Genomic DNA, 19,584 nt, shown 5'->3' with positions numbered 1-19,584 from the left:
ATAAATATTCCAATGTATTCCAAAGATTTTTAATTAATTACTCACAATTTGATTTTACTCACAAAAATAGAATCATCCCATGTTAAAATATAATTCACAAAATTCACAAAAAGCTAGTTCTCGTCCATGCTAAAATTTAATTTCTTGTTTAATTTCTAGTTTCTGATGCAAAAAATTGTGCATTAAAAGCTGAAAAAGCTTACAATGTTACAAAACCCCTTTCGTGTAACGCAGTGGCAACTAATGGGGGAATTTATTTGTTTCTTTTTAAAAGCCATAGTAATTTAATGGCTGTTTTCTTGTTGATCAGTCCCACACTAAAATAAGGTTTCAGTACAGATGAAGTGTGGTTACCAGCAATACTGAAGGACTAGTCTTGATGTCTGGATGAAAAAAAAAAAAATGAAAGTCTAAAATGAACCTCAGGCTATTATAAACATAGCCAAATGCATGTTCCATCTGCTGTGCTTGGGTGACACCTCCCCCTTGACAGATAAGGTCAGATAAGCTCAATATGAGTCAGGGTGGATTAGAGATGTTTGCACTACAATAAAAGGCTTATCAATCTAGCTTAGAGAAAGAAAAGCAGTAAAATGACACACCAAAGATAGGGGATGTGTGTGAGCTGTATGATGCATCACGAACACCAAGACAGCTTTAAACAACGGGCATATCTTTGTGAAGGAGATGTGTGAGGTGTGCAGAGTGATGGTTCATGAAGGTGAATGTTACAAGCGCTCAGGAAAAATACAAGATTTTTAATAAAAAAAATGAGAAATAGGATAAACATGACTCAGGAAACCTAGCTTTACTTTAATAACAATAAATCAACAAGCTTGAAAAGATCTAAAACTAAAAGTATTATTAAACACTGTGTTCCTTTAAAATATCCTGGTAGTCCTGTAAGCTTACAATTGGGGGACACAAGTGTTTCTTCTCCTCTGTGTGTTTTAAACATCAAACATGGTCTCCATCAGCACTAATGTGCTGGAGGCTTAATCAGAATTGCTGTCATCACTGTCCGAGTACGCCCCCAGCAGGCTGAGAGAGGAACCGTTCTTAGCCGGCGCTGTTTTGTTGCTGCAGGCAGCAGCTGTAGCACACGTCTCTGCAGTCTTAGAAGCAGCGGCATCTAAATAAGACAGCAGAGGAAACTCGACTTCAATACAAGTCCATCACAACAACGGAATCATTCACAAAACAGGAGCTCTAGAGTAATTGGACAACTTAAGTCAAAGTAATAGTTTGCCATTCTTCTTAAAGGCATAAATTGGACATTTAGAAATGTATGTTGCGTGTACTACACCTTGTGCCGTGGAAGTAAGGAAAGGCATAGGTTAACAGAGTGGTTTTCAACCTGTAGGCTATGAGGGCCACTGGGAGGCTGAGCAACTTCACTAAAACCACCTCCTTGTTTCCACACTTATTGTCCATTTTATTAAAATTACAGACTGTAGTCCATCTGTTTCTCTGCATACTGTGTTAGCCTCCTTTCACCCTCTTTAATGGTCAGGACTCCACAGAGCAGGTAGTATCTGGGTGGTGGGTCATTTTCAGTACTGCAGGAACACTGACTCTGCACACACTCTGTTAGTGTGTGTTGCGCTGGTACGAGTGGATCAGAAACAGCAGTGCTGCTGGACTAAGAATAGTCCACCCACCAGAAATATACAGCCAACAGCTTCCTGTGGACAGCGTCCTGTGATCACTGATGAAGAACTAGAGGACGACCAACACAAACTGTGCAGCAACAAATGAGCTTCTGTTTACAGTCTATAATTACAGAACTACAAAGTGTTCCTTTATGGTGAGTACGAGTTTATATAATGAAAAATAACTATAGAAATAAGGAGGTTGTTTTAAAGAAGTGGCCGGTTGGTGTAGTTAACCAAATATTATATAGGAATTTATAAACATTTCATCATTACTATCTTGGCTGCCCCGATCAATTATATGATCAGTTAAGACAGGTTTGATATTAAACTAGTTTTATTTATATATATATATATATATATATATATATATATATATATATATATATATATATATATATATATATATATATATTTTTTTTTTTTTTTTTTTTTTTTTTTAATAAGATCAGATAGTTAAAATGAACAATAACATATCACACATGACCAACTCTAAAATAAATACTTTGTTGGAAAAAAGAAATCAAGTTGCATGAAAAAAGTGGCAGTGTAGGACCCGGCGTCTGTACCTGTCTGACTTCCAGCTGCAGGCTTCTTCCTCACTACCAGTGACCCCAGTGCACTTTTTCCTCCCAAGCCCCCGACACTTCTCTCCCAGCTCTCAACTTTCTGACGCTTCACCCCAGTGCAGGGGCCCTGTGAAGGTGGAGGAAAAGAACATGAAGCAGGGCTGCTGACACTGTAATGCTTATTTTTTCTGCAATATATATTGCAATATTCTAAATTATCACCAGAAGATAATTATCCAACACCGCACGACGTTAATAATGCACTCTGTGTATCCAAGACTGGAGTGACATATAATGTATAAGTATAATTCAGATACAGTCTGAATGAAGCAATCAATCAAAATGCATGTACTATAAATTATTACAATAATAATAATAATAATAATAATAATGCAACATCTGCCTAAATAGTCAGATCAGAATTCATGTATAATTTACACCAGTCCTAGTCAATTTAACACAGGCGATATTGGTGACCTTAACCCCCTAGACCCTGTAGCCCACACATGTTCACATTCATAACCACATTCCAGTCATATTTAACATCACTTTCATAGGGCCTAATATAGAACCATGTGGGATGTTAAAGATATGCTAAATCAAACTGTTAAAGAATTCCCAACATTCGAAACATGATAAATGACTGAGAAAAAGGTTTAAGGGGTTATACCTTTCCTTTTCTTAAATAAAAGAAGTAAAAAACCCTTCTGATTCCACCATTATTCAGGTGTTATCATGCATCCCTTCATAAGGCAGTAGTAGGTGTCAGTGTTCAATACCTGTGTCTCTGTGGTTCTGTCTGTGGTCAGGAAGTCGGTGGGTTTCTGAGCAGCGGGTTTGCTCTGCTTTTCTTCCTCATGATCAGAGTCTGAGTCGGAGTCCCTCAGCCTCTTTATCAAAGCTCTCTCCAGCATCTCTCTGGAAGGAGGGAAGTAAGGAAGGGAGAGGGAGAAAGAGAATGGATGGACATTTTTGAGATTTTCAAAGGGAATTTAACAATCATGAACATATCGCTAGAGACAACAGACAGTAAGATACTTAACACATACACACTTTATCAAACAAATAGAATACCATCAAAAGTTGGACATTTCCTCCAAATACTGTTTGCATTATTCATATAGGCTTAAAGACTTTACCATACATTTGTTTTTGTTTTTTTTGGTGTACATTTATTTTTTACATTTCACAACCTCCCTTTGTCCACTAAACAGACTGACGTAGAGCTGAGTACTCTGTATTGTATTTTTTACAAGCAGTCAGGGCCGAAACACGCCTTATAACTTGAATACAGAGTGCTGAACTGCAGTAAGCTGTAAAAGGGTTTGTCGTCAAGAGATCATCACTTCACAACGGGCTGTTTTGACAGCCTAGTGTCCATATATGGACTAGGGAATGAACTGTACACTACAGCACACCCTTACTTCTTAACAGTGAGGAAGTTTGGTTTTCCATGAAATAGTCATATTACATAAATAGAAAGGTTGCATTGGGACCATATTTCATTGTTTGCAATTTGCAAATAAATAAATAAATAACAGACTGAACAGTTCTTTATAATCTGCACATACTTGGTCTCTTGTTCATCCTCCTCCTGCTCCTTCTCTTTCTGTCTCTTCTCCAGCTCTTTGTACTGGTCCAGCATGGACTCAAAGTCCACCTGAGCTTGCCGCTGGTTCAGCTCCTTCAGCTCCTGCAGGTTTTCCAGAACCTCCATCTCCATCTTCGAATCCCGTGTACGGTTCTCTAAAACCTTGGGAAAACACCGGATCATGTAGTCTACTGAACAGCATTCTGATGCAGTTGAGAAAGATCTATCGGTTAAACAGAAAGTACTCAACCTTCTGTGAACATGAAGGACTGCTGAAGTTCTGTATGCTACAGATAAAAACAACAAGCTGTTCAACAATACCTTCATGGGATTATTTAGCTCCTCCTCTTCTCGTTCCCTTTGGATTTTCTTCTCTTCTTCCTCTATTAGCTTCTCGGCCTGAAAGTTTCGCGTTGCACCATGCTCCATAGCATAGTCTGTGTTCTCTGGGTCTGTCTATTTGGAAGCACAAAACAGAGAACAATTAATTCAGTGAACACTAAAGATATTTACACTAGAACACACTTTAGATGTAAGAAGAACAGTGTGTACAACCATTAGAATTGAAATTTCTCATCAATCCTGAGAGCTGAAGCTATTTTTTTGTGCTTGACTGGTGTGAAAGGCTACATATATTAATATCAGTAATATCAGACAATATTTCTCCATTTTATAACGCATCTGGTGTGTGAGATTCTGTCTTAGTGCGAATTCAAACAGCATAGCTTTGTGCTAACAAAACACTGGAAGGTAAATAGAAATGCTAATGTAAATTATTCCCGTCATGGGGTAATTTACTAAGCAAAATGTACAAATTAAGCAAAGGCTATAAAATAAACATTCACCATAACAATTTTGATAACAATGATTTTGAAATTACTGCTTTATTCTCTTACCTTAAATGTGATTTCCGCCAGACATCTTGTGCATTTAATATAGAAGCGGAAGATGGGCAGCCCCATATACAGCTCATTCTGTACTGTCTCCTTCCTTGCGTTGAACTTCTTCCCTTTGTAAATGTACTCTCCACACGTTTTACACCTAAATGAAGAGTCATTTGAGATGGGAAGCATTTAAACATGAACAACACAACTTACACACTCATGTTCACGCAGTTCCGTCCAAGTCTCTTACCTCATGTTGAACGGAGCCATCAATCGGACCACATACTGCCGGTCTTTGGGGAGTTTGAGTTTGGGGATTTTAGATGGATCGAAATCTGGGGGGTAGTATTTCTACAAAAGCAGAAAAACATAGATATAGCAATAAAAATAAGTAAACATTAGTAAAGTGTGGATAAATGGCCCATCTCAAAAAACATACACCATATGTCCAGAATGTAGATTTTTTAACCCTTTGCTGTAGTAAGAGCCTCTATTCAAGCTACTGTGAGGTGCAGCCCACAGTAACCCCTGAACTGTAGGACTATTTTTTATTTTATTTTAAGATGTGTTATTTAAGACCTATGACTCAGTAACTACCGTGAACGAACATGAAACCCCGGATTTATTCCAAAACCCCTGAATTAATCAGTATCCACTATGACTGAACTCTCTAACTACTAAGAATTATTCAGTAACCACTGTGAATTATTCTATAACTACAGTGAACTAATCCATAACCACTATGAATTAGGGATGCACAATATTAGAAAAAACTGACATCACAATATGTTGTTAAAAAAAACAAAAAAAAAACCACCAGATTTCCACGTCATAACAACGCACCCTGTGTAACCAAGACCGACGTAAATAAACAATATCGAGAAGATATAACCTACTTAATCTACAGTGTGAATTTCCCTTTTGTATCAAACAAATAGTTGCATGAGGTGCTTAATGCAAGTTGCCTAACGTGACACTGCACATCCTGCGATGTGACTACAGCATATTCACACATCGTGATGTCTATGCGGAGATGATATACTGTCCAGCCCTACAATGAATAACTCCTACTATGACTTATAACATAACCAGGATTTTTTCAGCAATCACAACGTATTATTCCGTAATACTGGTAGTACAATTCATTAATCCGTAATACTATGAATTATTGTGTACCTGATATGGAACTAAAATGTAAGTTATGTTGTTTGAGGGGGAGGAATTGAGGTATAGACCTTGAGGGTCTAAGCTGATCTAAGCGGAGTCATAACCAGTTACTGTGTGTTTCTCTGGTTCTAAACGCAAAGGTTGAGTTTTACAATGAAGTTTAGTAGCTACCTAAATATAAAGCTGCTGCACAAGCACTTTTTATATCTAAACTGGGCTTTTTTCATATGAATTTTAAACACAGATTAAAAGTTGGTTGGATTATGCTCTCTTACTTACACGTGTTTCTGCATTGTGGCATTTTTTTCATAGCTCTGAACTCTGAGTGCAGATTCTCGACCATAAATGCTGTTGGTTCAAGCTTATTATTTCTTATTTGGGATCATAAATAAGAAGTGCAACCTATATAAAAAAAAAGTGAAACACTACAAATATCAGGATTCACAGCCATCTATCGGTGCATCCCTCAGACTAGTATTAGTGTTACACAGTAAAGAGTTTAAACACCAGTTAGTCAGTTAGTTAGTTAGTTAGTTAGTTAATGTATTAATGTTAATGTATTTGTTGGTGTCTGTTTTTACACCCGTGTGCTAGCTAGCTAACAGGCTAGCATATCAGCGCTTCATATGAACACTAACGCCTCCTTTTACGTTTGTCAGCCACGCAGATTCACTTCATCAGAACAAGAAATGAAGGATTATTCAACACACTTACATTTAAAACCTTTCTTTCCGACATTTCTGCTCCTGATTAACAAAAACACTCCCTGAAACACAGACCTTCCTCTTCAGTCTTACTCGATCACAAGCGTAATTTGCAAACCAGTCAGTCGGGCTCTTTACTGCCTCCTATTGACATCGTGGGGGAGCTGCAACGACCCTCTGTGCTGTTAGTGCAGTTAAGAGGCAGAAGAGGGCGGAACTGCATCAGAGCTAATGCTCCTCTCCCTAATCTGTCCAGGCTCAGCACCACAGAGGATCAGTTGCCCTGTGTACTTTACTTTTCTTTCTCTGCAGAAATCTCAGGTAGAACCCAGAATAGACAGATATATAGAGGACCCTCGCTGACCCTTTTTGGTCAACTGAGACCCTCAATTGTTCTTTAATGCAGCCATGCCTAAAGTCAGACGTCAGAACATTTATTCATATTTATCATTTACAAACAAAGAAAAACCCAGAATGTACAGCAATGTCTAATTAACATGCATTCATATTCATTTAATTATAATACTGATTATTATAATTGTTCATATCATACTACTTATTTAATTGTTGTGCTAAATGCTTTTGTCAAACACATAAATGATTAAATTATTGTTTCTATGGTTTAGAGGAAGTGCAATATGGATTCCTGCAACTGTATGTGACCCACTTCTGGGCCGCCATTCCTTGCAGTATGTGGGCCGAATGTGGTGAATGCCACATGTAGTCTGGGAGGTACTGAGGTGCCAGCTGGGATCTAAGTAACATTCCTATTCAGCACATCTAATTAACTTTCATTTACAGCACACATACAGTAACATCTCATTAATTTTCACATTTATCACATATACAGTAACATCTAATTAACATTCATATACAGCACACCTACAAAAACATCTAATTAATGTTCACATTTAGCACACATACAGAAACATTTAATTAATGTTTACATTTAGCACACATACAATAACATCTAACTAACGTTCATATACAGCACACATACAGTAACACTTAATTAATGTTTACATTTAGCACACATACAATAACATCTAACTAACTTTCATATACAGCACACATACAGAAACATTTAATTAATGTTTACATTTAGCACACATACAATAACATCTAACTAACGTTCATATACAGCACACATACAGTAACATTTAATTAATGTTTACATTTAGCACACATACAATAACATCTAACTAACTTTCATATACAGCACACATACAGAAACATTTAATTAATGTTTACATTTAGCACACATACAATAACATCTAACGTTCATATACAGCACACATACAATAACATTTAATTAATGTTTACATTTAGCACACATACAGTAACATCTAACTAACTTTCATATACAGCACACATACAGTAACATTTAATTAATGTTTACAATTAGCACACATACAGTAACATTTACCTAACGTTCATATACAGCACACAAACAGTAGCATCTAATTAATGTTCACATTTAGCACACATACAGTAACATCTAACTAACATTTATATACAGCACACATACAGTAACATCTAACTAACATTCATATACAGCACACATACAGTGACATCTAATTAATGTTTACATTTAGCACACATACAGTAACATCTAATTAATGTTCACATTTAGCACACATACAGTAACATTTAACTAACGTTCATATACAGCACATATACAGTAACATCTAATTAATGTTCACATTTAGCACACATACAATAACATCTAACAAACGTTCATATACAGCACACATACAGTAACATCTAATTAATGTTTACATTTAGCACACATACAGTAACATTTAACTAACGTTCATATACAGCACATATACAGTAACATCTAATTAATGTTTACATTTAGCACACATACAGAAACATCTAACTAACATTCATATACAGCACACATACAGTAACATCTAATTAATGTTCACATTTATCACATATACAGTAACATCTAATTAACATTCATATACATCACACCTACAAAAACGTCTAATTAATGTTCACATTAGCACACATATAGAAACATTTAATTAATGTTTACATTTAGCACACATACAATAACATCTAACAAACGTTCATATACAGCACACATACAGTAACATTTAATTAATGTTTACATTTAGCACACATACAGTAACATCTAACTAACTTTCATATACAGCACACAAACAGTAACATTTAATTAATGTTCACATTTAGCACACATACAATAACATCTAACGTTCATATACAGCACACATACAATAACATTTAATTAATGTTTACATTTAGCACACATACAGTAACATCTAACTAACTTTCATATACAGCACACAAACAGTAACATTTAATTAATGTTTACATTTAGCACACATACAGTAACATCTAAGCATCTAAGACAACAGCTGAGGACAGGGAGGACAGAGACAGTGAGAGCTGTCAGGACTCAGGCACACTCTTATGACAAATGGTGCGCTGAAAATGTGTGACAGGAGTTTTTTTAGCGCGAGGGAGTTTAGTTATAACTGACTGCTTGTTTGGTTCTCAGCCCAGCTCCACGCGTAAATCGCTCATATTCGAATCGTGTATTCCTGTATCTCCATTTTTCTCCAATCTCCCATTTTTGCCGGTTTTTACGTTGTGACACAATGTGAATCTGACCATTGTTCTTTACATTGTGTCAGTTCAACAATTTCTTGATTAAAAGACCAATAGAAATACAAAATAATCTGGATTGAAATACTTTACATCGAATTGGGTTAATTGTATATGAGTCAACAGACCTGAGATACCTGGTTTGGGGTTAAATTTACAGCTTATTTTGGTTTGTCTATGTCTATAAATAGAATATGATCGTTTTGCTTAGCCAATACACTGAAAACACAAAAAAAACACACAAAAATGTTTGTTTATACATCGAAAAAAAACTATAAGAACGTTACTGTGTGCAGACAATGAGTGCAAATTCCAATGAAATATTAATATAATCGAATATAATGTTCCAACTATCGACACAGTTAAATTCACCATCATTAAAACTGATGCATCTATGCGTTTTAGGGGAGCTGAAGTAATAAGACACATTCTCCACATTTGTAGCGCTGCTTGTTGGTGAAGCATGTATCTACAGCACAAAGAGGCCAAAAGAGCAGTTACCGTTGAGTTTCTTTCTTGTCTTGCACACTGTGCGTAAAAGCGCACCATACGCGTAAAAGCGCACCAGACGCGTAAAAGCGCACCAGACGCGTAAAAGCGCACCAGACGCGTAAAAGCGCACAAAATGCGTAAAAGCGCACCACACGCGTAAAAGCGCACAAAATGCGTAAAAGCGCACAAAATGCGTAAAAGCGCACCAGACGCGTAAAAGCGCACCAGACGCGTAAAAGCGCACAAAATGCGTAAAAGCGCACCAGACGCGTAAAAGCGCACCAGACGCGTAAAAGCGCACAAAATGCGTAAAAGCGCACAAAATGCGTAAAAGCGCACCAGACGCGTAAAAGCGCACAAAATGCGTAAAAGCGCACCAGACGCGTAAAAGCGCACCAGACGCGTAAAAGCGCACCACACGCGTAAAAGCGCACAAAATGCGTAAAAGCGCACAAAATGAGTAAAAACGTACGAAGCACATAAAAACGCGCGCACTGCGTAAATACCCAGGAGAGCGCTCGGACTGGCTGCAGAAAAAAAACAAGCACGTGGCAAAAACGTCTCAAGTGTAGATTAAATGCAGCATAGTAATAAGATTAATGGATCCAGACCCTGGATAGGCAAGCATCCAAAAAAGTACAGTGTCTTAAATCTAAAAACAAAACACTTCAGGCTGCAGATCACACAAGGTTCCCTACCTTACTGACACACACTACTGTTAGAGACGGTGTCATCATTGCACCCTTGAGATGGTAACGTTAAACAAAAAGCACTCTAAAAACAGGGTTTTACGCGATGTAGTTTGTTTAAATGTTAGTACATTTGCAACTCAGCTCTGTGCATAAATCCCTCATATCCAAACCTTGTATCTAATTTTTCCCCCTTTTTTCACTTTTGGCTGCTTTAAGGTGCCAGCAACTGTAGGATGTGGCAGTTTATGTCCTGTCTGCTGTTGAATGTTGTGCTGGCTGCTTTAGAATGAGCTGGTTGAAGTGCTGACTGCCCTAGGGTGTGCCAGATGAAGTACTGACTGCTTTGATATGTGCCAGGTTATGTGGTGAATGCTTTACAATGTGCCGTATGATATGCTGTTTCCTTTATTACATGCTGCATGGTGTGCTGACTGCTTAAAACATACCAGATGGTGTTAAAATGTGCAAGTTGGTGTGCCAGATGGTGTGCTGATTGGTGTGCCGGATGCTGTGCCGGGACCTTTAGGATGTTCCCAATGGAGTGCCAGATGGTTTGCCTTCACCTTTAAGATGTACCAATTGGTGTGCCAGTTGGTGTGCTGGATGGTGTGCCGACACATTTAGGATGTGCCAGATATTGTGCTGAGACCTTTCGGATGTTCCTGTTGGAGTGACCTTTGGTGTGCCGGATGGTGTGCTGGTTGGTGTGCTGGCACATTTAGGATGTGCCAATTGGTTTACCAGTTGGTGTGCCAAGTTTTGTGTTGGATTGTGTGCCGGCACATTTAGGATGTGCCAATTGCTGTGCCAGGTGCTTCAAGGTGTGTTGGATGGTGTGCTGCTTGGTCTGCCAGTTGGTGTGCCGAATAGTGTGCCAGATGTTGTGCTGGTACCTTCAGGATGTTCCTGTTGGAAGGACCATTGCTGTGCCAGATGGTTTGCCTTCACCTTTAAGATGTGCCGATAGATGTGCCAGATGGTGTGCCGGCAAATTTAGGATATGCCAATTCCTGTGCCAGGTGCTTCAAGATGTGTTGAATGGTGTGCCGCCTGGTGTTCCAGTTGGTATGCGAAATATAGTGTACCAGATGTTGTGCCTGTACCTTCATGATGTGCCGGTTGGAATGCCCGTTGGTGTGGCAGACGATGTGGCAGCTCCTTTAAGATGTACTGATTGGTGTGCCAGGTGCTTTAAGATGTGTAGGATTGTGTGCCGCTTGGTTTGCCAGGTTTTGTGCCGGATTGTGCCAAGTGCTTCAAGATGTGCTGAATAGTGTGCCAGATGTTGTGCCTGCACCTTCATGATGTGCCGGTTGGAATGCTAGTTGGTGTGCCAGATGATGTGCCAGCATCTATAGGATGTGCCAATTGGTGTGCCAGCACCTTTAGGATGTGCCAATTGGTGTTCCAGATGGTTTGATAGCAAATTTAGGATGTGCCGTTTGGTGTGCCAGGTGCTTTACAATGTGCCGGATGGTGTGCCGTTTGGTGTGCTGGATGTTGCTTTAGGTTGTGTTGGTTGGTGTGCCAGTTGGTGTCCTGGCTGGTGAAGAGTGTGCCAGATGATGTGCCGACTCCTTTAAGATGTGCTGGTGAGTGTGCCAGGTGCTTCAAGATGTGCACGATTGTGTGCCGCTTGGTGTGCTAGGTTTTGTGCCGGATTGTGCCAGGTGCTTCAAGATGTGCCGAATAGCAGTTGATGTCCTTGCTGATGTGCCAGCAGCTGTAGAGTGTGTCGGATGGTGTGCTGGCAGCTTTAGGATGTGCTGGTTGGTGTGCCTGATGGCGTGTCAGCTGCTTTAGAATGTGCCAGATGGTGTGCCGGCAGCTTTAAAATGTGTTGGATGGGGTGCTGGTGCTGGGTGCTGGCTGTGCCGATTGGTAAAGCCAGCTACTTTCAGTGTGCCGGCACTTAAAGACGTACCAGTTGAGGTACTGGATGCTTTCTAATGTGCTGGATGCTGGCTTTGAAGTGCTGGCCAACATCTAGCTGCCGGGATGTGTGCCGGTATTGGCGGCTTTATGAAGTGCCGGGTGAAATGTCCGCTGGCACCCCGCAGAAAAGGATCCAACCTCTTCTGAACGAGTGAAAACGGCAGAAATGGAGCTTTTTTGTACAGTAACCTTTAACTGTTATGTGTTAAAATCAACCAATTCACAAAAAAAAACAAACAAACAAAAAAACACTTTACCTGAAGTCACCCCTACCAAAATACTCCACATGCTCAAGCATAACTACCTCTTCACCTGGCATGTATTTATTCATTCATTCATGTGTGATTAAGAGTGATGAATAATCACAATAATTAAAACAGCAGCGCGGTTCTCGCTGCGTAATCCCCCCTCCAGCTCAGCTGCGCGCGGGAGGGGACGTGTGCGCGCGCGCGCGCGTGTGTGTGTTTTCTGTAATAATGTGTGTGAGCTGCAGGAAAGCGGTCGTGGTCGAACCGTCGTGGTCGCAGATCGTCGTTAATGTGCGTAAAAAGCTGGAACAACTTCACAGAGCTTAGAAATACAGTGAAGCATGCGTACAGAGAGCGGCGCGCGGGCTTCTCTGAGTGGGAGCGTCTGGGGCTGAGAGGAGAGTCCGGAGGCTGAGAGGAGAGGAGAGTCAGCCTTTCGTCAGGTCTTCACACGGAGCTTTTTTTTTTAGTTTAGCTGAGGTCCTCGGCGAAACCACTGTCCACAATGGAGCTATTTTGGATGCTGGAGTTTGAACGAGTTGCTTCTGCGAACTGAAGACGAGGAGAAAAGAGGCAGAACCCGGGGGAAGAAGCTGTGGACGCCATGCAGTGATTAGCAGAGTTCAGGCGTGAGTGAAACAAGCTCCACTTTTCTTATTTCCCAAAGTTAGACAGCTCAGCCGGGCTCTCCTGGGGTAAACATGTGACTAAACTATTATATTAAACATAACCAGCACTTTTTTCCGCAATAAAAAAGGTTTATTTATGTCCTAGTAGCCATAAACTGTCCTAGTATGGTAGCTACTGTTGAATTGGTTTTATTTAGCTCGATAGCTACCTCAAATAAATGTCTTTAATGAGACGTGGGTTTATTTAAGTTGAATAAAAATATATTTAGTATAACAATAAAGCTAATATAATATATATAACACACCCTAGAGACATTTTTTGTGGTGTGAATTGATCCTTCAGCCTCCAAGAAATTTCGTGTGTAAAGCTAAGCACAACAGCTTTTCCAACTTCACTAAAAAAAAAACACCAGAAAAATGGATAGAAATAAAATTAAATACATTTTATAATCAGTACTTTCCTTTTTAGAGCACAAACTCTAGTAATATACGTGTATTTAATTATTTAATTATTTAGTTCAAATCTACCTCTACACCACTGTTACTATGTAGCTAGCGTAATTCACTTATACGACCCCCCCCCCCCCCCCAATGCCTGTGGATTACCGTGGACCTACATGTAGATAAAACGAGGCTGTCTCTTATTGCCAGTATTATATGGACGATTGGAGGAACTCAGCAGAAGGGCAGATAGTAGGAATATGGAAAGCAGTTGAGGACTTCTTCTAAACTAACTTTGGTATTGAAGTGATACAGCAAGGTAAAAAAAACAAAAACAAAAAAAGACCTTCCAAACGTCTACACAATGTGTCCAAAAGTATCCAGACACCACTGCTTTTTAGTGAATTCAGTTCAGCCACTGTAACCCATTGCTGATCAATGTATTTAGCTGCGCACACAGTATGTATAATCTCCACTAGGGCTGGGCGGTATGACCGAAAATGTGCATCATTGTAAAAAAGGAGTTATGTATCTATTTTTTAAATTTATGCATGACTGCAAAAAAACAAAAAAACAAACAAAAAACCCAGAGTGGAACTTGTTAGAAAAGCTCTGCTTGTGTTCGGCAGGGCTCTCACAGAGTCGCTGGTTGAGAACTCACCTCTACAGACTGTAATCGCAAGTAGCGGGGAGTCAGTCTCCTCCAAAACTGCGGGTTTACTGAGTAACGAGCAGGTTTATTTTAAATCAGGCAGACACGAAAAACTGCCTGGGGGTCCTTTTGGGATGGGTGGTGTGCGTGCTAGTCTGCTGTCGCTAGCAATGCATGAGCGCTCAGCATTTGTGCTGTTTGTGATGCCGGTGATGCTAAACCACAGGATGCATTTTAAATGGCAGCACTAATCTCCACACAGAAGCTTTGGAGCAGCTGCACATGAGCCTAATGTCTAATCATGGTATAGAGGGGTATAAAGCCCCGCAGCATTAGGCTGTGAAGCTGTACGACAGCGTTCTCTGGAGTGATGGAGCTCCATCCAATTTCTTTGGGCTGAGCTGGAGTGGCAGAACTTATCACTTATCATGCAGCATCAGTACCTGACTTCACTAATGTTCCTGTGGGCTGAATGCAATCAGATCCTCACAGCTTAATTCCAATGTTGGCTGTAAAGCCATATATATATATTATTTTATTTAAGTGCAGTATTGTGATAGGACTAATTACACCCCCATAATGAAACTCGCAGAGTCTTGAGATATCCAAAATATACTCAGAAATGCATATTGTTTATCACAATAATAATATTGACCATGATTATGATTAAATATCACCATATTGAGTAGTAATTACTTTGTGCTGGTTTTCTTCTATGATCATATTTTATTTTTACAAATTGAAGCTGAGGCCTAAAGCAGTAGTGTGTGGAAAAATACAATTTAGACAAGTTTTCCCTTTTCATCAGATGTAGTTCATAAACCAAGATGTGTTTGGTATCCAGAGTTTGCTGTTTTTTAAATTTTGCACCCACGATGTAGCAAACGAGTAAGGGTGAGCAGTATCGCTAACGCTACTTCTGATCATTTTCACAACATGTATTTCAATATTTTCACATTAGTATTTTCAGATTTGTATTATATTCGGTGAATGTAATTTAACAAGGCTAGTTAGGTTGTCTGTAATTAAACATGGACTTTAAGCACTGAGGATGTCCACTAGGAATGTAATATATCTGCATCGTAGCTGAAATTACAACCGTTCAACAGTTGAAGAGTTACAATGAGTAATGCGTAATAATATCAGAATCATAATGATATTTTTACTTCAACACATTATTGACATACACCATATATTTCCGTTTGACCAGTATTTTGAACTGATATTTGATGATGTATTTATTGAACTCCATAAGCGCATAACATCTAGGCAGTGCTCGGCTGCTACACTAAAATATCTGCATTTTATTAATTTTACTGAATATGCAATGTTCTAAAATGTATGGTTTGTATGTATGTCTGTTCTGATGAAGTCATGTTTAAATATTGTCTTTGTCACATTGACATTGAGAAAATATCATGATCATGACAACAGAAATGCTCTGAAATGATTTTTTTTCCTTTTCCTGTAAAATTGGCATTTTAGAAGTTTTTGTGTGACTTTGATGATATGAATGTCATGTTTTAGCTTCAGCACCAGCAGATATGTACATCAAAAGTATTGGATATCACCATATTCTCATATCAGTGCGCTTATACACAAAGAGTGTTATTTCACCTTATAATCTCAATGAGAACTTTTTTACTGGAGCATCCTTGCAAAGTTAGGCAGCAGTAGATGAATCAAATTGTTTCCCACACAGACAGATATTACAAGATTACAAGATTATATAAACACTCACAAACAGTGTTCCCCACTTCTGCGCCTTGAAGAACATAAAATGAAGTGACGTAATATCTGTTCCTTAGGTTTTTAATCAATCATATAGAGCAGCATATCTAAGAGAGAGCTAGAGACCTGCTAAGAGAGACCTGTTTCAGAAGATGTTGGGAAACGTTGACTGAACCCTTTCCTGAATCCTTTCTGACTAATAAAATGACCTAAGTAAGACGGTAATAAGAGAAGTAGAGAAGTAAGTCAGACACTGCTGCTAGATAAGTCTGCCTAACAAACCCAGGCCTTCTTCCTCTGTCATAGACAAATCAAAAGCCGTTAATGCCAATCTGTAAGCTGCCAAAGTGGTCATGTTGAGTTGAGTCTGGTGTCTGCAGTGTGTGTGTGTGTGTGCACCTGTTTGCTGCGCTTTATTTAGTGCAGTATAATTTATTACTGTTGCACAAGCAATATGTTTCATGAAATCCGCATTGGAGAGAGAAAGAAATTACAGCTGAACAGAAAGTTGAAACAGATTAAGGGAAGTAGGGCAAACGTCACATACTGCGCTCTCCGTAAAACCGGAAAGAGATCGGTAACTGGAGATAGAGATAAACAAACAAACGAACACACAAAATTCCCAGAACTCGGCAGGCACTTCTCTCAGAATGGAATGGATTTGGGGAACTTAAACGTTTTAACAGTTATTGCAAATGGTCGCTGCACACAGCTGACATTGATCTTATTTGTATGAGCTCACGCTCGTGATGTCATGAAATTGGACCAAAATTAGTCTGTAACGTTCTTTAAAAGCCTTATTAACCCATTGAGTGCTAAGCTTATTCCTTTAATAACTATGATTTACATGTACATTTTGTTAACAGCTAAAGTGTGGGCCCACATACAGACTATTTAACATAGCTGATGTATAATATTGGTTGTTTTTTTGTATTTTGATATGTTATATTAAAAATCACACACAAGCTAACCGAATAAAGGTGCACGTATTAAAGGACATATATACAATTGCTGTCAACCAGAATGGAACATTTATAGCAAAATGAGAAACTAATAGTACTAAAGGCATTTTGGGCCATTTCTATTGGCCTCAATTATCATTAACTAATTCCAAACAATGGATTAATAAAAAGTTTGATATGACAGCAATGGTATATGACAGAAGAGCTCATTTGATTTCTGTTAATGTCAAAATGCTGCACATGGGAACTGAAACAGCTTAAAAGATTCAATGGTTGATTGTGTGTGCTGTTTTAGATTTTGTATTTGAGTGCATCTATGTGTGTGTGTGTGTATGTGTGTGTGTGTGTGTGTGTGTGTGTGTGTGTGTTAACGACTACAGTGTTAGTTAAGACGATTAACAGAATCCTGACTACTTTGAATTACATTTGAGAGAATGCGGCAGTCATTTGGGCTGACAGTGGTGGATAGAAAGCCCTAATGATGGACACACACACACACACACACACACACACACACACACACACACACACATACAGATTAATCTTGTACATTATTAGCCACAGGATAGATGTAGCATGAAAACACAGGGATTAATGAAGAACTTCAAAGTATGACATTCATGACATCAGTTTGATTAAAGGTTATGAAATTGTGACCTTTAGGACCTGATTTACTGAAAACAAAGTTTTGAGCTGCTTAACTTGCCTTGAATATTAAGGAATTGTATTTTCTTTAGCATAATTGAATAATGAGAGTTCACTGCATGGAAGTGACAAACCGTGAACCTCAAACACTGTCAAACAATACAGACAGATGAAAGTCATATAACTAAACACAACTATAGTAATGTCTTATCTTAAATGTTTTAATAATCATTAAGTTAGAATACCCTATGCATTAATAGCTGGTATTTCCCTCTTGGCCGAAATAACTTCAGTTTGACATTTCCTATAATGATCGAGAGTCTCTGACATCAGCAGGGGGAAAGTGTTTCCCACTCCTCCATGCAGAATTCATGTAGAATTATTTCAGCTGTGTTCAGCTTTTCAGCTTTAGTTTTTAGACAGATGGTCTCACATTTTCTTCATGCGCCCTCTGATACAATGAAGAATTCCTAGTGTATTGTATGTTGGAGAGTTTTGCTTAGGCCCTCAGGCTGCTGTGTCCAAATAATTCAACATTAGATTCATTTGTCCAAAACACATTGTTCCAGATGTCCTGGTCTTTGTGCTCTCTTGCACACTTCTCATGAAAATTAAATGTATGTGGTCCCTTTCTGATGGTAGATGCTGTATTTCAGCTGTGGCAGGACCTGGCAGGTATCTGTACGTCCCGTGATGACATTTTAGGATTCTTGGGTATGTCTTTATGCATTTTGTGGTCTGCTTTTGGACTGACCTTTCTAGGATGGCTTTACCAGTTGTTGCACTTGTAAATTATTTATCAGAGAGTGGAATGAGATCTTTTTAAATCCCTCATCTGCATCTATAACCTTCTTTTTTTTAAGGGCTCAGAAGGCTCTTTGGATCTCACCATGGTAATAAAACTCACTTTACCAATCAAGAGCAAATCAAACTAAATGTCAGAGGTTTACATTAGACAGGCTCCTCCAACATCCTCTACAATTATGTTTTAATCATAAGTAGCTAAAATGCTGCACCTGATTCTAGTTTTAGGCTATTTGAAATAGTAATACATGTGGCGGTGTCCTTACTTACAGACATGTCATCACTTTTATGTGTTTAGTTAGATTACCTCCCAATATTGGTCAAGGGAAGATCCAAATGTCCATACATATAAATATATTATAAATATAGTAACCAATATAATATTTTGCAGTGTGTCCTTACTATTTCACACAGTCTTGACGCATTTTAATTATGCCACAAAATGAACATACACCCAGCCCACTAGAGAAGGCCTTCTGAGGCTATAGGTTCATGTTTATCTGCTCAAGAGACCTATTCTGTTGACAGTACTTCTCTACAGGACTAAAGAAGCTGTGTCAGCAGTGGATGCAGGAGTGTTGATAAACATTTGGATGTATAGTATATGAGTGATCGTGCAGAAAATGTGAAAAATCTATGGCATTCTTTTTAATAAATGCCATAAGTACTGATGTGTTGAGAAATGATGAGAAGCTGGAGCTTACCAAGGATTCCAAATAATGTAAGAGTCAGTGATTCATTGAGTCATGTCAATGTGTTTTGTTAATGAATTATGTTAAGGTCCTTTTTAGCAGTTGCACTATAGAGTGCAGTTTTGTAATTTCAGCAGTTCTGAGAGGGATATAACGTGAGAGGATAAGGTGGACACTCTAATAAGTAATAGGTGCATATAACTATGCTCCACGGTGCAATAGATGTGCAGAAGATTACTGAATTGTGTAGACAGTATCATGAATCAAATCAAACTGTGGGCTGAGTTTATAATTACACTCCCTAAGATGTAGGATATGAAATGAAAGAACCACTTCAGTTTCTTTTATGCACCCTAGATGCCGTACTCTGTGGTATTTACTTATCATAGAAATCTCATTTGGAAATGGAACTTAAAAGTACTTGGATTTAATTTGAATGATGGGTTTTGTAACCCCT

At 38.7% G+C, this 19,584-nt stretch overlaps 2 protein-coding genes across 3 annotated transcripts in view; one reads left to right on the top strand and one right to left on the bottom strand.

Annotated features, from left to right (window-relative positions):
* Nucleotides 1–117: 117 nt before the first annotated feature.
* The window catches only part of yju2 (YJU2 splicing factor homolog), a 39,115-nt gene continuing 19,648 nt past the window's right edge, over nucleotides 118–19,584 (bottom strand). Inside the window, exons 1-8 of one of the 2 annotated variants that reach the window (XM_072669236.1) lie at nucleotides 6,578–6,671; nucleotides 4,947–5,047; nucleotides 4,709–4,853; nucleotides 4,134–4,268; nucleotides 3,793–3,974; nucleotides 3,001–3,139; nucleotides 2,222–2,348; nucleotides 118–1,132 (exon numbers count right to left, since the gene is read on the bottom strand). In XM_072669236.1, coding sequence (XP_072525337.1) covers nucleotides 996–1,132; nucleotides 2,222–2,348; nucleotides 3,001–3,139; nucleotides 3,793–3,974; nucleotides 4,134–4,268; nucleotides 4,709–4,853; nucleotides 4,947–5,047; nucleotides 6,578–6,601 — 990 coding nt within the window. In that variant the 5' untranslated portion in view covers nucleotides 6,602–6,671 and the 3' untranslated portion in view covers nucleotides 118–995. Of the gene's footprint in view, nucleotides 1,133–2,221; nucleotides 2,349–3,000; nucleotides 3,140–3,792; nucleotides 3,975–4,133; nucleotides 4,269–4,708; nucleotides 4,856–4,946; nucleotides 5,048–6,577; nucleotides 6,672–19,584 lie in introns of those variants that run through there. The other variant, XM_072669237.1, reaches the window with a different exon arrangement.
* The window catches only part of scn12aa (sodium channel, voltage gated, type XII, alpha a), a 57,084-nt gene continuing 50,529 nt past the window's right edge, over nucleotides 13,030–19,584 (top strand). Inside the window, exon 1 of the mRNA XM_072669230.1 lies at nucleotides 13,030–13,200. The gene's annotated coding sequence lies outside the window, so the exon portion shown is untranslated. The remainder of the gene's footprint in view (nucleotides 13,201–19,584) is intronic.

The sequence above is a fragment of the Salminus brasiliensis genome, chromosome 23, assembly GCF_030463535.1.
Source record: "Salminus brasiliensis chromosome 23, fSalBra1.hap2, whole genome shotgun sequence".
NCBI classification, from domain to species: domain Eukaryota; kingdom Metazoa; phylum Chordata; class Actinopteri; order Characiformes; family Bryconidae; genus Salminus; species Salminus brasiliensis.
This window is presented reverse-complemented; position numbering and strand designations above follow the sequence as displayed.